At 43.1% G+C, this 16,421-nt stretch overlaps 1 protein-coding gene and 1 long non-coding RNA gene across 2 annotated transcripts in view; both read left to right on the top strand.

Annotated features, from left to right (window-relative positions):
• The first annotated feature begins 758 nt into the window (after positions 1–758).
• Positions 759–16,421, top strand: part of LOC101902112 (ATP-binding cassette subfamily C member 4-like) — a 101,076-nt gene continuing 85,413 nt past the window's right edge. Inside the window, exons 1-2 of the mRNA XM_024988912.2 lie at positions 759–861; positions 1,186–1,319. Of these exons, the coding sequence (XP_024844680.1) occupies positions 1,246–1,319 (74 nt within the window). The 5' untranslated portion in view covers positions 759–861; positions 1,186–1,245. The remainder of the gene's footprint in view (positions 862–1,185; positions 1,320–16,421) is intronic.
• Positions 1,365–15,772, top strand: LOC132344731 (uncharacterized). Its single transcript, XR_009493675.1, has 3 exons — positions 1,365–8,460; positions 9,970–10,015; positions 10,707–15,772. It is a non-coding gene; the product is annotated as an uncharacterized lncRNA (long non-coding RNA).

The raw sequence follows: 16,421 nt of genomic DNA on the forward strand, positions 1-16,421 counted from the left end.
AGCACAACAAACAAACTGTGTTAAACCCTGCTGTTGTTTGAGGTCAAACGCTTGGCCATGAATTGTGTATAACCCAAGTTACTAAGCTGGAGGCAAAGTGAGGCCAAACAAACCAAAACATAGTTCAGAGCAGACAGAGACTTACTGTAAGGGCCAAAGCAAGGAGTACAGGCAGCTCATGCTCAAAAGATCTGAACTCTCTGATGGATTTCAGGGGAGGCTCTTTAAAAGCACAGTGAGGGAGAGAGTCCAGGGTGTGTGATCAGCCACTGCTCTATTCTTTAATTGGTTGGTAACAAAGCTAGTGTCACAGGGTTTAGCATCATCAATCCTTAGGCTCCCGCTGGTCAGGGTTTTTGCAGTTAACTGCATCTGGTGGGGTTTTTAGCAAAACAACTCAAGATATGCATCAGACACTGTTACTAGGTTCTTCAGGGAGGAACTATAGACTGTTACATGGCTGATCTACTGTTTAAATATTTTTTGATAATATGTTTACATTCTTTTAATCATTAATCCTGAGTTGGCCTTTTGTGACTCAGGGGAGGCCTGGGAGAATAAAGCTTTTCTACAACAAGAGACAGGCAGAGGAAAAGGGCGTGGGGAGGTGCACATATCCTGGGAAAGGTGCTGCTCCCCTACAGTTCTCCCACAGTGCCCTTTTTTGGTACTGATGAGGGCAGCTTGCCCAGAGGTTGGGCTGCTATCTCCTTTTACCAGCTGCAGTGGCCTGGGGGCGGGGATGGGGGGTGGGGGGGGGAGGTGCGCCGTTGGGGGTGGGTGGCAAAGTCTATGCTCTCTCTGCACCTCCTTGGTGGGTGCCTGGGTTCCAGCAAGCACTTTGCTAGAGTCTGAAGTCAGGTGAGTAGGTTGGGGCGTCTGGGAGGACCCAGTGTGGCCGGTAATTCACTTACCCACCTCTATCATCTGCCCTCATGGCCTTGCCTTCCACCTGCGTGGCTCCTTGCAGTGTCTTCCCTAGCCTGGGGGTGGAGGTTGTGGGCGCTCCCATCGCTCCCGCCCCGGGCACTCTCAGCTGTGGCAGAGGAACGTAGCGGGCGACCTGGTGGGAGGGCGCCGACAGGCAGCTGGCACTCCACTCCCAGAGACGCAGGTGGCTCTCAGTTCACGTCAAGCAGACCGGAGAGGCAGCCAGGTCTCCAACGTCTCTGTCGGGCCCTACAGGAACAGTGGCAGCGATTGCAAGGACGGCCACGACCCGCACCCACACCCTCGGCCAGCAAGATGTTGCAGGTGTTCCCGGAGAGGAAGCCGAACCCGCTGCAGGACGCGAACCTCTGCTCACGCCTGGTATTCTGGTGAGCGCCCTGCCTGAGCTGAGATGCGCTGCCGAACTTAATGCTGCAGGCGCTTTTCCCGGGACCGAGGGTCGGGATGAGGGAGAGCTTTCCGCTGGCGCTCCTACTGCCCGGCTTCTTGCTTTTGGTGCAGCCCTCCCACCCCGGAGGGGTGATTTCTGCCTGCGCCTGGGCGCACGCGGCAGGCGGGAACCTGACGGAGGTGAGGAGGGTGCCAGGGACCTGGTGACTAGGGCACATCTCTTTCCACTCGAAGGCTGGCTAGCTTCCAGTGCCCTGGAGCGGGAGGCTGGGACGCCGTCCTGGGAGAGTCACTGCCCAACTGGAGAAGGACTGGATCCCCACACTCCATCCTTGGCCGACTTCCCCAGTTACAGCTCCGGAGTTCTCAGTTCTGAACTAAAGTTGCACTCGTTTACCCTCCAAGCAAGCAGCTTATGAACAGCTTCCTTTATCTAATTAGTGCCTTGGACTGTTGTCACCTTCCAATAATGTCCCCACCTTTTCCCATATTCCTTAGGTGACAGCTGAGTTCCAACTTCACCCGGCCCCTTCGTCCCTGTGTCTATGACCATGTCTCCCTCTCTCCCTGTCTTCCGGTACACCTGTTACTGTACATCCTGGTATTTGGTTGGAGCAATTTTCATGTGGGTGAATAAGTTATTTTGTATTTAACGAATGGGAACAATATTCTTGAACACGTTTTGCTTTTGCCTGGGACACACAGCCACGACTGAAGAATGTATTTGCCCAACCCCTTTCCTTAATTTGGAGTAGGAAATGGTAACCCACTCCAGTGTTCTTGCCTGGAGAATCCCATGGACAGGGGAGCCTGTAAGGCTACAGTCCACGGGGTCGTAAAGAGTCTGACACTACTGAGCGACTGAGCATTTCCTTAATTGCTAGTATTTCTGCTTCCTCCTTTGAGGACAACCCTGGGGATGGGGTCCCCGAAGCCTGTGGGGTCTTATTTCTAGCCTTTAGAGAAGTGGTACATGGTCTTGAAGCAGGTGGTCTTGCTACCTAGTTAGACCTCCTTCTCCTTGCCCCAGGACAGGCCAGTAAATTGGGAGAGGGGTTGTTTGGGCAAGGGTTAGTCACTCTATTTGGAAAGTCAGAAGTCTGAGTAGACTGAAAATTAATGTCCTAGAAAACCATCTTACCAATGTCTGGACATTAGTTTCTTTTATAGAACAAAAGGGAGGGAAGTGAGGAGGTAAAGTAGAAAGGCCATTTGTTGTTGTTGAGTTGCTAAATCATGGCTGACTCTTTTGTGACACCATGGACTGTAGCCCGCCAGGCTCCTCTGTCCATGTGATTTCCCAGGCAAGAATACTGGTGAGGGTTGCCATTTCCTTCTCCACAGGATCTTCCCTACCCAGGGATCAAACCCACATCTTCTGCATTGGCAGGTGTTTTCTTTATCACTGAGCCTCCTGGGAAACCCACAAAGGTCCTAAGATATTGCAAATATCTCCTGGTCTCCTCTGAGTGTGTTAATATCTTTTGTCCTGCAGCCATTCAGAGATGGTCTGGGTCAGGATGTTTCCTGTGAGCTAAACAAAGGTATTTTAGTTTAACATTAAGACTTGAGGGGCCATTATGTATAGTTTGAGCTATAGACATCCCTTTCCTGATTAACTTGTAGCAAAATCAATAGAATACAAAGGTTAAAATAAAAGTAACAGATCTAACATGGAATCCAATTTTTTCTTCACTATTATAGTCCTGCCCTGGAGTCCTTTGTTCTTGAAAGCACTGAAGGTCCTTGAGCTGGGAGGAAACACAGATGAAAAAGGGCTCAGAGGTGAAACTCTTCTCCCTCTCTCTTAGGCCATGCTGTGGGGCCTGCTGGGATTTTAGTTCCCCAACCAGGGATTGAACCCACACTCCCTGCAGTGGAAGTTCAGACTCTTAACCATTGACCCACCAGGGAAGTCCCTGAAACTTCAGTTTCCCATGTAGTAGCTGAGACTATTAACTAGGTGGGTCTCAGCCTTTGGGCTTTGATCACACTTGGGTGATTATTAGATTTTTTGTGCTGAGAACCCAATCTTTTCATCTTTCCTACATATTCTGATATTTCCTTTTTATGGGACCACCTAGGGGACCCCAGGGGGATGGGAGTTCCTATGCTTTTTTCCATTGTGGTGTTCATTTTGTGTAGCTGCATTTCTGGGTCCTTTGGTGGCCCTTAAGGAAATAGGGGCCTCGGATCAGACCAGATCAGATCAGTCGCTCAGTTGTATCCGACTCTTTGCGACCCCATGAATCGCAGCATGCCAGGCCTCCCTGTCCATCACCAACTCCCGGAGTTCACTCAGACTCACGTCCATCGAATCAGTGATGTCATCCAGCCATCTCACCCTCTGTCATCCCCTTCTCCTTTTGCCCCCAATCCCTCCCAGCATCAGAGTCTTTTCCATCGAGTCAACTCTTCACATGAGGTGGCCAAAGTACTGGAGTTTCAGCTTTAGCATCATTCCTTCCAAAGAAATCCCTAGAAGGAGGAATATGGATACGGGAACCTTAAATGGTAACAAAGTAGGCAACTGTCTCCTTAACTTCAGGCAGTGCTACAGCCAAAATCTTGGCTTTCTCTGCCTACTGATGCCAAATAAAAAAATATGGAGACAGAGTTTGGAGGGAATAGAAAGATGGCTTTAAAAATCAGCTAGCAGAGAGGAGAACACAGCAGGCTAAGGCCTCAAGAGCCATGTACCCCCACCCCAGGGAACCAAGAGACTGTATATAGCCTGGCTCTTGTGATCTTAGGCTAAATGATAAAGTTCAGAGTAATGATGTTTTGGGGCTTCCAAGGTGGCACAGTGGTAAAGAATCTGCCTGCCAATGCAGGAGATGCAAGACAGGTGAGTTTGATCCCTGGGTCAGGAAGATCCCCTAGAGTAGGAAATGGAAACCCACTCCACATTCCTGCCTGGAAAACTCCATGAACAGAGGAGCCTGATGGGCCATAGTCCATGAGTTTGCAAAGAGTTGGACATGACTGAACAAACACAGCACAATGAAGTTTTTGCATTTTTTTTCTTCCTGCATTATTTCAAAACAGTCACAGCTGGCATCAGGCAGCCTGGTAATTGGGGTCCACTTGTCTCTGGATTTTTGGTCTGCAGTCTTCTTTCTGAAATGCAAAAAACTGTAAAGGGTAGTTTTCTGTAAGAGAGGTCAGGGAGAGCAAATACCAAGTGCAGGGTGTAATTTACCTAGTATTAGGGGGTGATAGGTTAGCTTCTGGTTACACTACAGGTTAGTAACGGTTAAAGTAAAACTAGAAGTCATTAATTCTTTCAGGCCTGTCCATGTTTCTTCCCTAGACTGTTGACTGGTCTTCTTACTTCCCTTGTTTTCAGGAGAGGAAAAACTTATTTCTGTTTTTGCTGCAATAGCAGGGCAAGGAACTGTCCAAGCATCTTATGTTTGTGAGTTTCAAAGTGTATGTGCTTGGAAATGGGAAGGTGAAGACTTCTAATTTTGGACTAGGAAACTGTGACCCTGAGAGACCTCTTTAAATTGTTTGATATTTGATAGTAATAGCACTGCTGCTGCTGCTGCAAAGTCACTTCAGTCGTGTCCAACTCTGTGTGACCCCATAGACGGCAGCCCACAAGGCTCCCCCATCCCTGGGATTCTCCAGGCAAGAACACTGGAGTGGGTTGCCATTTCCTTCTCCAATGATGAAAGTGAAACGTGAAAGTGAAGTTGCCCAGTCGTGTCTGACTCTTAGTGACCCCATGGACTGCAGCCTATCAGGCTCCTCCAACTATGGGATTTTCCAGGCAAGAGTACTGGAGTGGGTTGACATTGCCTTCTCCAGTAATAACACTAGCTGTGGATAATTAAGTATGGATGATCAAAACTCTGTTCTATCTTATAATCCCCCCAGTGGGTATTTTTTGCAAAGCTGGGAACTCTTCAGTTTCCATTAATAAATGGAGTTTGTATTTCTCCCTGTACCTTTGAAATGGGAATCTGAGTTCTTGTTCATGGAGCCCAAGAATGAACTTCACGAACATGCAAACACTCACGGTAGCAAACAAGCAGGATTTATTTTAAGGTAAAGAGAAGTACAAAGCCCCAGCATAGACACTGAGAGTGGGTGAAATGCCCCAAAAGGTGAGAATTATAGCAGTTTATGTCTTTATTAGTATTGATCTGTTCCTTTTTGGTTGGCTCATGTCCCTGACATATGTAATCTCTGACCAATCAGTTTGAAGGGCACTATGTACACTTTGTCATCTTTATGTTTTTTTGTTTTTTTTTGATCCCCAGTTTTTCAGTTTTTTTTTGACATTGAGTCACCATTCCTGTGATTCTTTCTCATGACCCCAGGCCACTGTTTAAGGACCAGATGTATGGGTTAAGAGTTAATGGTCCATTTGGTATTTTTCTTCTTGATAAATTGGACAGCAGTTAATGATTGTCCTGTCTTGGGTCTGGATATTTTATGACCAACCAGACTGAGGTGGAATTCTTTTGGATGCCTGGAAACTGGAATAACAAGTATAGCTTTAGGTTAATGGGTTGAGATGTTTATTTGGGAGGGTTGAAATTAAAAAAAGGAACCGAGGTCTCAGACCTACACTGACTGCCTAGCAATTTCTACCTCACCTTGAAAGGTAAATAATGTACTTGGGCTCTCAAGGAGGAAAAATAGAGAAAGGCCTTAAAATTTCTTTTTAGTAAGTTATTTATATTTATGTATTCATTTGGCTGTTCTGGGTCTTTGTTGCGGCATGTGAGCTTTCTTTAATTGCAGTGGGCAGGGGATGCTTTTGAACTTTGGTGCATGGGCTTCTCATGGTGGTAGCTTCTCCTGTTGTGGAACACAGGTTCTAGGCCATACAAGTTTTGTAGCAGGCAGGCTCAGTAGCTGTGATGCTCAGGCTTAGTTGCCCCACAGCATGTGGGATCTTAGTTCCTGGACTAGGGATCAAACTCCTGTTTCCTACACTGGCAGGCAGATTATTAACACTGGGCCACCAGGGAGGTTTTGAGAGAAAGACCTTCTTAAACTCAAGCAGAAAAACTGAGATCTCTGGTTCCATCCTTATGTAAAAATTAATTTGTAAATGAGCTCTACTTAACTGACTTAAAAGTAAACCCTTACAAATTAAATACTACTTGCAAATCTTTAAAACATCAGCCAAATATATTGCAGGTTCACATTATCTGGGGAATAGTTAGTACTGAATCATGTACTATTGAAGCTAGCTTAAGCTTGTTAGTTTGATTAACATAGGCATTTGTCATCAAGAAAAATAACTTGATATGATAAAAGGTAAACTCTATAGCAGTACTTATGTTTTGAAAACATGATCTCAAATCTCTTCAGATTTTGATAACCTGAAACTAAAGCTGAATGATAAGAATTCAGTGACTATCTGTGCCATTTCAAATAGGATAAAATATTGGAACATTTGTTGCTGGGCAAGTCTAAGTTGACCTACCTTTGTTTGCCTTGTTAGGAAAGGAAAACTAAAGCATAAGTTTCCAATCAGGAAGTGCTGGTATGACAAACAGTTCACAATTACTTGCCACTTGGTTTTCACTAGGAATTAATGAGATTTTTAAGAGTTGAGGATTCTATTTTAAATATGTGACTAAAGCTGCTAAAAGTAATAAAAGAAACATTTCAGTATATAGTAGGAAATATGTTTTGAGTAGAAAAAGGAGTTTTGTACATGGTTGAGCTGAGGTTAGGTTAAATTTAATTAAGTAAATGGATTTTACTCTTAAAATTAGGCTGGTACAGTACTAGTCTTGTTTCCACTCTGCTAAGAAAATAAGTTTTACTTAGAATACTGCTTTTGACATCAGATTTTGTGAACTTCCTTGCCTTTAAGCAATCTGTATTTGTTTGTAAATATTCACAGTGACCTAGGATTCTTTTTTTTTAAATTATTTATTTTTGATTGGAGGATAATTGCTTTACAGTGTCATGTTTGTTTGTGCCATACATCAACATGAATCAGCCATAGGTGTACATATGTCCCCTTCCTCTTGAACCTCTCTCCTACCTCCCACTGCATCCACCCCTCTAGGTTGACACAGCGCACCAAGTTGAGCTCCCTGAGTTGTCATACAGTAAATTCCCACTGGTTATCTATTTTACATATGGTAATATATCTGTTTCCTTGTTATTCTCTCAATTAGTTCCATCCTCTCCTTCCCTCACTTTGTCTACAAGTGTGTTCTCTATGTCTGTGTCTCCATTTCTGCCTTGCAAATAGATTCATCAGTACCATCTTTGTAGATTCGATACACACACACACACACACACACATACACACACACACATTAAAATACGATATTTGTTTTCCTCTTTCTGACTTCACTCTGTGTAACAGGCTCTGGGTTCATCCACCTCATTAGAATAGCCTCAAATGTGTTCCTTTTTATGGCTGAGTAATATTCCATTGCATATATGTACCACTACTTCTTTATCCATTCATCTGTTGATGGACATTTAGGTTGCTTCCATGTCCTATCTATTGTTAATAGTGCTACAATGAACATTGGAATACATGTATCTTTTTCAATTATGGTTTTCTTAGGATATATGTCCAGTAGTGGGATTGCTGGGCACAGTGGACTATAATTCTATCTGACCAAATGTTTTGAAAACTTTTTGATATTTTTTACAAACTTACTACCAAATTCCAAATCTCTTTTGACTTCAGCTAACTTTCAGTTGCTTCAGAGAGCCTCTGAACCATCTCAGAGAAAAAAAAATTAACTAGGATTGGTTTGTATGTTAAATTACACAGGAAGCATTGTCAAATGAATGTTAACCCCCTCAGATTATATAGTATGGATAAATATTATTAATGTAAATATCACAGAAATTATATATAGGTTCTAAAATTTGAGTATCTTCTGATAAAATGTTACTAGTCATAATCTAGTTATTACATTGTAATTAGGTGTTTAACTGTGCCTTTTAACTCTATTATTTATAGACAGTTCTGATGCTTTGGCAAAAGTGCTTCATCTTCAAGAAGCTTCATAGGACTTTTTGACAAGTGCAGGTCTCTGATAAATTTCAAATGATACTGCTGAACTGGTACCACATTAAAAATCCTAATGGAAAACGTGATGGCGTCTAAAGAAATTAACAAAGGTATTGATTACCAAGTAAACTGGTGAATGTGGTTATAATGTTTATGTTCTTTTTTTTCTGGAATGCTATTGGTTTTGATCTGTTTTCCAGATACAGGGAAGCCCTTCCCCTCAAGTTACTCATGACTTATAGCAATTTGGTAAATTATCCCTCTGTGAATAAAATGAAATAGTTTTCTTTTTTTGAGGTGAGGGGCTGGTTCCTCTAGAAAATGGAGACTTCTGGGTTCTAAGCAGCCTTACTCTGCATATAAGTTAAATAAGCAGGGTGACGATATACAGCTTTGATGTACTCCTTTCCTCATTTGGAACCAGTCCATTGTGCCATGTCCAATTCTAACTGTTGCTTCTTGACCTGCATACAGGTTTCTCAGGAGGCAGGTAAGGTGGTCTGGTATTTCCATCTCTTTAAGAATTTTCCAGAGTTTGTTGTGATCCACACAGTTAAAGGCTTTAGCATAGTCAATGAAGGAGAAGTAGATGTTTTTCTGGAAATCTCTTGCTTTTTCTATGATCACAGATATTGGCAATTTGATCTCTGGTTCCTTTGCCTTTTTAAAATACAGCTTGAACATCTGGAAGTTCTTGGTTCAGGTGCTGTTGAAGCCTGACTTGGAGAACTTTGAGCATTATTTTGATTGTGTGTGAGATGAGTGCAGTTTGTGGATCTTTGTTTACTTGGCCAATTATCTCGTTTCTTTCTTCACACCTGACCGGTCCTTGGACCCTCCCCAAGATTTTGCCAAGATGGATCCCACTGCAGAGGCCTATAGCTGCATATCTATACTTATTATGGGGTGAAGCCCCCTCCCTTTTTGAACTCCAAGGAGCCTTCTGTGCATGTATGGAAGGGAAAGTTTTCCTTGATCTCAGGAGTGGGCACCTTATCTCTTTGCTTTAGCAGAGCTCAGCTTTTACCACTATGTCATTGGAGTGTTTGGGTGAGAACAAAGCTTGAATTTTACTCCTCTTGCCAAACACTAGTTGTCTAGCCCAGGGCCCTTCTATCTCCTACTTCAAACTCTTCACTTACAAAAGGAGTGCAGATGTGGAAACTGCCACTGGTGTCAAGACAGACTCTCTGGAGGCTCTTGTCAGATAAGCTGATGACATGAGGAGGGATGTGAACTGGCTGAGAGCTGAGATGGGTTAGGCTTTCAGTAACTAGTGATCATGAATGTATAGAAATGTGTAATTTCAAACTAGGATTCTTTACATTATTTTCAGAATACCATATGTATTAATCTTGTTGTTTTTCATGAACAGTCAGAAATCCACGTGTTGTAAACGGAGGCTAGGTGAGCTCTCCAGGGCTCTTTCTCTGTTTCCCTTAAGCATTTAGTTTGATGAGTTTTGGCAATTTTATACAATAACTACAGCTTCAAGCAAGATGTAGAACAGACTAAAGGTGCATTACAATTTACAACTAATTCCTTATAGTGGAATAAATAGTATAACAAGTATAAGTTTATCTCCTGTAATTTATTCTTGATTTTTTGGATCTTTATAGTCCTGCATCTGGTCAGCCTGAGAAGTATCAACTCGTGTCCATTCAGGTGTGTCAAGTGGATAATTTGTCTTTCTGAGTCTTCCGGGTGTCCCCCAATGTGTTGACTCCCTTTCTCTGTTGACGCAAAGCACATAGACTATCAGATATTTCTCCAGCAAAGGTGGGTTTATTTGGGATCAGCAGAGAATTGCAATTCAGTGTCTGCAACCATGGTGAGTCACATGCAAGTCCCCAAAGGGCAAGGGAAGGAGAACTCTTTTATAGAGGAAAAGGAAGTTGGGAGGGTTGTTGTGGTCCATAACTTTTCACTGGCTGAATCCTTGTAAGAAAAGAAAAATCTTTCTTCTTGCTGTTGGATTTCGCTAGTGTTGTAGGTGTGACATCCCACTTCTGGTCTTCTGATTATTTGAGGCTTTATTTACACCTCATTGTCCATCTCCCAGGCTTTGTCTTCTCTGTGGGGTGTGGATCACCTTTATCCTAATCTTGCCTATAACTTTGTTAGTGTACACAAATTTGTGTGCTCTAAGCACAGTGAGGGTAAATGAGTTTAAATGTCAGAGTTTGGAGCAGATCAATGTTTATTACAGGTCCATTCAAGGAGATGGGTGGTTTCTGCCTTATTCAAACCCCAAAGTCCTCAAAGAGTTTCAGCAAAGTGTTTTAAAAGGAAAGATGAGGGAGGGACATGGTTGTTTGGTGCAAACTTTTGGTGTCATAATCCTTTGTTCTTGCAGGCCACGAAGTTCCTGTGAACCTCCAACAAGTTCCTGTGAACCTTCAACAAGACAAATATTATTCTCTATTTTGCAATTTTTAAATCTCTGTATGACTGGAAAAGAGCTATATCCTTAGAGATCAGAGCCTTGAGAATGGGCTGTCCTTTATATTTCAGGCTATAGGCAATGTTCTTAACTTTATGCAAAAGCAATAGAATACAAAGACTAAAGTAAAGGAAACAGATCTAAAATGGAGTTCTTCCCTATTACAACTTTTTGATGGGGCCAGAGAACCCTGTCTTATCATGAAGATATCTCCATGGATTTCTTCTTTGTGAAAGATAAGCCCCTGTAGACATTTTCTGTGTTTCTGTGTCCACCATGGGTGAAGACGGATGCCTGTAATACAGTGGAAAAGTGTAGGCTACTGAATGACTGGATGGTCTTATCTTGGCCCTGAAAATTCTGTGTGGCTAAGTGTGAGTGAAGCTCAGCTTTAGCTGGCTTAAAATTGGAAGGATGGGATGATCTTAATGTATTCACCCATTCTAGGGTTAAGGCCTCATGTTATTGGGGCTAGGGGATACTTGAAGACAGGAAGGTAACTTTTAGATCCATATAAAGATTAATAGGGCTTCCCTGGTGGCTCAGACACTAAAGAATTTGACTGCAATGCAGGAGACCCAGATTCTATCCCTGGATGAGGAAAATCCCCTGGAGTAGGAAATGACAACCCCCTCCAGTATTCTTGCCTGGAGCATCCTTTGGAAAGAGAAGCCTGGTGGCTACAGACCATGGGGTTCAAAGAGTTGGACATCACTGAGCGACTAACACACACACAAAGATTAATGCTTTAAAAAATATCTTATATTGGGTATATATCTAGAGATGACATTACTGATAATCACACCTATTGAATGCTTCATGAGGGCTCATAATTTGTTAACATTTTTACATAAGTCTTATTTAATCCTCAAACATTCCTATGAGACAAGCATCATATGAATGCAAAAGCAATAGAATACAAAGATTAAAGTAAAGGAAACAGATCTAAAATGGAGTTCTTCCCTATTACAACTTTTTGATGGGGCCAGAGAACCCTGTCTTATCATGAAGATATCTCCATTTTACAAATAAGGAAAAATATGTCCAGAAAGTGTGGGCAGCTTTTTAGGAGCCTCATAGCTGGGAAGTCTCTGTGCCCTAACTGCAACTTTACCCACATTTTCAGCACACACTGAGGCTGGCAGTCCTGAAGTTCCTATTTACTTGGCTTTAACTCCCACAGGTTGAGCGAATATTAAGTGAATATGCTAACTCAATCTAGTAGACATTTAACAGTCATGTTAGTGACTGAATATACTTTTTGTATAGGCATGCATCTGAAGTGTGTTCTCCTACTTTATTATGGTGACTCTTGATTGCTGGAGGCATTGTTGGAATCCTTATCCATCCAGTCCTGAAGGCATCAAGCTATCAGTTCTCCTTAACTTCTTCACTCTCATCTGCTGACATCAAATCCTACTGATTCAGCTTTAGACATGCCCTTGGAGTCACTCATTCTTTCAGTAACTGTTTCCTGAGTGTGGATGTGTGGGGCCCACAGGGAAGGCAGCTTCTGGAGTTTGTGTTCCTCGAACCCATCCTTCCTCCTCCCTTCACCCGCAGTCCTCACCTAACACTTTTGGCTTCTCTTCCTCCCAACGTGCATTCCTGCTACCAGTCTTTCCCCTAAAACAAACCCATGCTGTACTCTTGCTTAAAAACCTCTCCCACCTCTTGCTCTCAAGAATAATTCTTTAGCCCTAGCCTTCACCCTGCTTATTTAACTTATATGCAGAGTACATCATGAGAAATGCTGGGCTGGAAGTAGCACAAGCTGGAATCAAGATTGCTGGGAGAAATGTGAATAACCTCAGATATGCAGATGACACCACCCTTCTGGCAGAAAGTGAAGAGGAACTAAAAAGCCTCTTGATGAAAGTGAAAGAGAGCAAAAAAATTGGCTTAACGAAGCTCAACGTTCAGAAAACGAAGATCATGGCATCTGGTCCCATCACTTTATGGGAAATAGATGGGAAAACAGTGGAAACAGTGGCAGACTTTATTTTTCTGGGCTCCAAAATCACTGCAGATGGTGATTGCAGCCATGAAATTAAAAGACACTTACTCCTTGGAAGGAAAGGTATAACCAACCTAGATAGCATATTCAAAAGCAGAGACATTACTTTGCCAACAAAGGTCCATCTAGTCAAGGCTATGGTTTTTCCTGTGGTCATGTATGGATGTGAGAGTTGGACTGTGAAGAAAGCTGAGCGCCGAAGAATTGATGCTTTTGAACTGTGGTGTTGGAGAAGACTCTTGAGAGTCCCTTGGACTGCAAGGAGATCCAACCAGTCCATCCTAAAGGAGATCAGTCCTGGGTGTTCATTGGAAGGACTGATGCTGAAGCTGAAACTCCAATACTTTGGCCACCTCATGTGAAGAGTTGACTCATTGGAAAAGACTCTGATGTTGGGAGGGATTGGGGGCAGGAGGAGAAGGGGATGACAGAGGATGAGATGGCTGGATGGCATCACCGACTCAATGGACGTGAATTTGAGTGAACTCCGGGAGTTGGTGATGGACAGGGAGGCCTGGCGTGCTGCGATTCATGGGGTCGCAAAGAGTTGGACACGACTGAGCGACTGAACTGAACTGAGCCTTCAAGGATTCTTATGAGTCTGCTTTCTGATCCTTATCTTCCATCGTTTCTTACACAGTTGCACTTATGATGAGTTGAGGCAGATCTTATAACTATCCTGTCTTTGGAGGGCTATCAGGGCTAGGATTGGGGTCTTGCCTGCTGAAAGGCATGTCCCTCTGAGTGAGCTGTAGGATTAGTAGGGCCATAGGAGTGAATGCAAGATAGCAGGCCAATGCCCATGTTGTTTTCCCAGCACCATGGCCAGAGGCTCATTTACACAACACTGCGCCCTCATCCTGGTTGGGTAGTACAGTGGAGTGGCACCCCATCTGAAGCCAGATTGCCTGAATACAGATCTGACCTCTGCTGCTTACTTGATCATCATACCCACCTTATCAGATGGTGAAAAGTGTTAAATGAACCAGACACACCGGTGAAACATTTAAAATAGAGTCTGGCAGGTAAGTAAGTAAGTAAGTAAGTGTTAGTCACTAAGTCATGTCTGATTCTTTGTGAGCCTATGGACTGTAGCCCACTAGTCTCCTCTGTCCATGGGATTCTCCAGGCAAGAATAGTTGAGCGGGTTGCCATTTTTAAATGGTAAATAAATACTCAAAAATAGTCATACCACCTTCCTTTTATTTCTTAACAATTGTAAGATAACATTTTCTTCTGTAAATTGCCATGGTTTATTTCCCAAATGGATTAAAAATATAAAAGTATGAACCCCATTTCTTACTCATAGGATCATAATCTCTTGTGATTATGTTGAGGTTGGGGTGAAGAAAGAAGTGTCATCCTGAAATCTGAAATTTTAAACTTGTTTCCTGAGTGATTCAGATGCTAAAATTTTGGAACCACTTCTCAGGTCTTTCTTAGCCCTCAATGTCCATTTCTGTTTTAGAGCAAGGTAGGAGACCAAGGGTACTGATACGGTTCTGATTCTCTGTGGCAGTGAAACTACTTTGTATTATACAATAATGATGAATAAAGGTCCTTATACACTTGTCCAAACCTATAGAATGTACAAAACCAAGAGTGAACTCTAATGTAAACTATGAACTTTGGGTGATAATGACAGATCAGTGTAGGTTCATTATTTGTAACAAGTATACCTATCTGATGGGCGTTGTTGATAATGGGGGAGGTTGTACATATTTGTGGGGAAAGAGTATGTCATCTGAAAGTAAAAACACACAATCTAAAAGCTGAGGATTATGTTTTAGTTAGGCAGACAAAACTAAGGACTTCAAGTTCATGTGGCCTCTCAAGTAGCTCTGAGAGACATCTCTGGAGAGGTAAGGGAGGCACCAGGTGATATAGGAGTGTCTGCAAAAGAAAACTCCAGGTTGTTGGAACAGCAGAAGATTACAGTTAATTAAAGAAAATTAGATACCCAAAGTTAAGGAACTTAGCACTTTTCTATGTCTGGGAAGATAAAAGATGCAAGTGTGGGCCCATTGAAATTGTTCCTATGATATGCACCTCAACAATCTGGGGCTTATATCCTATACTTTATCTTCTTAAGTCTTCTCAGGGTGTGCCATCAGGGGTGGTTGTGGCAGCTGACTGCTAGATGGGGGGTGTTTTGTTCCCATCCTGAGTTCCCTCAGGGCACACTGTTGGGACAACTATAATGTAGTGACTTGAGGACTGCACTATCCTTTGTTTACTGATATGGCAGGCAACCTTTTTTTGATAGATATATGGGAACTCTCTGTACTGCTCAGTGTTGCTTTGACTGTATAACTGTGCTAAAAAAAATAAAGTCTGTTGAAACAAAAAGGGTGTCTTACTGAAAGCAAGTTTATGTATGTGACACATGGTGAAAGAGTACTGAAATACTGAAGTTTGAAGCAGAGAAAGGCTTATTGCAGGGCCATGCAAAGAGACAGGTGACTTATGCCCCCCAAACTCTAAGTTTCCCAGAGTTTAAGCAAAGCAATTTTAAAGGGAAGGTAAGGGAAGGGGCATTGCAGGGTATATAATTAGCTCACGCACAGTTCTCTGGTTGATGGTGTCACAGATTAACATTATCAGTCTTTAAACTTCAGGAGGCCTGGAGGCTATATGTTCGTAGTATCAAGTAGTTAACATCTTCCTTTGGTTGAGGGGCGGGTTTCAAATTTGTAAAACAACTCAGGAATGTACATCAGATACTGTTATTTAGGTACTTTAGAGAGGAGCTAAAGCAGATAAGGCAATGGCAACCCACTCCAGTACTCTTGCTTGGAAAATCCCATGGATGGAGGAGCCTGGTAGGCTGCAGTCCATGGGGTTGCTAGGAGTCAGACACGACTGAGTGACTTCACTTTCACTTTTCACTTTTATGCACTGGAGAAGGAAATGGCAACCCACTCTAGTGTTCTTGCCTGGAGAATCCCAGGGACGGGGGAGCCTGGTGGGCTGCCGTCTATGGGGTCATACAGAGGTGGACACGACTGAAGCGACTTAGCAGTAGCAGTAGCAAATCAGAGGATGGGCTTCCCTTGTAGCTCAGCTGGTAAAGAATCTGCCTGCAATGCCAGAGACCCTGGTTAGATCCCTGGGTTGGGAAGATCCCCTGGCAAAGTGAAAGGCTACCCACTCCAGTATTCTGGCTTGGAGAATTCCATGGACTGTATAGTCCATGTGGTCACAAAGAGTCAGACACGACTGAGGGACTTTCACTTCACTTAAAGCAGAGGATATGGGGGAAGGGCTTGCCCCAGGAAGGCCCCATGGATCCTGCTTAATTACAATACCCCTTTTCTCTTCCATACTCCTCAATTTTGAGGAAAACAGGTGTTGGACATGAAAAAGGAATTATTTTTGGATAAAGAGTTTAATCATAAACTCAACAGAGGAACTAGATTTTAGGGGAACTTGGTTTCACTCTCCAACCCTATCTCATCCCTCCCCAAATCTTTCAGGGAATGAGGCAATAACTGGTCTGGCAACTTGCTGCTGAAATGGGGTGTAGTCCTGCCTCAGTTTGGGGAATGGACACCAAATTGGAAATATTCCCGAGTTTCAAGTTTCTGAGTCTTGTGTGATTAAGATCTCAG

Source organism: Bos taurus, unplaced genomic scaffold, assembly GCF_002263795.3.
Source record: "Bos taurus isolate L1 Dominette 01449 registration number 42190680 breed Hereford unplaced genomic scaffold, ARS-UCD2.0 Leftover_ScbfJmS_1223, whole genome shotgun sequence".
NCBI lineage: Eukaryota > Metazoa > Chordata > Mammalia > Artiodactyla > Bovidae > Bos > Bos taurus.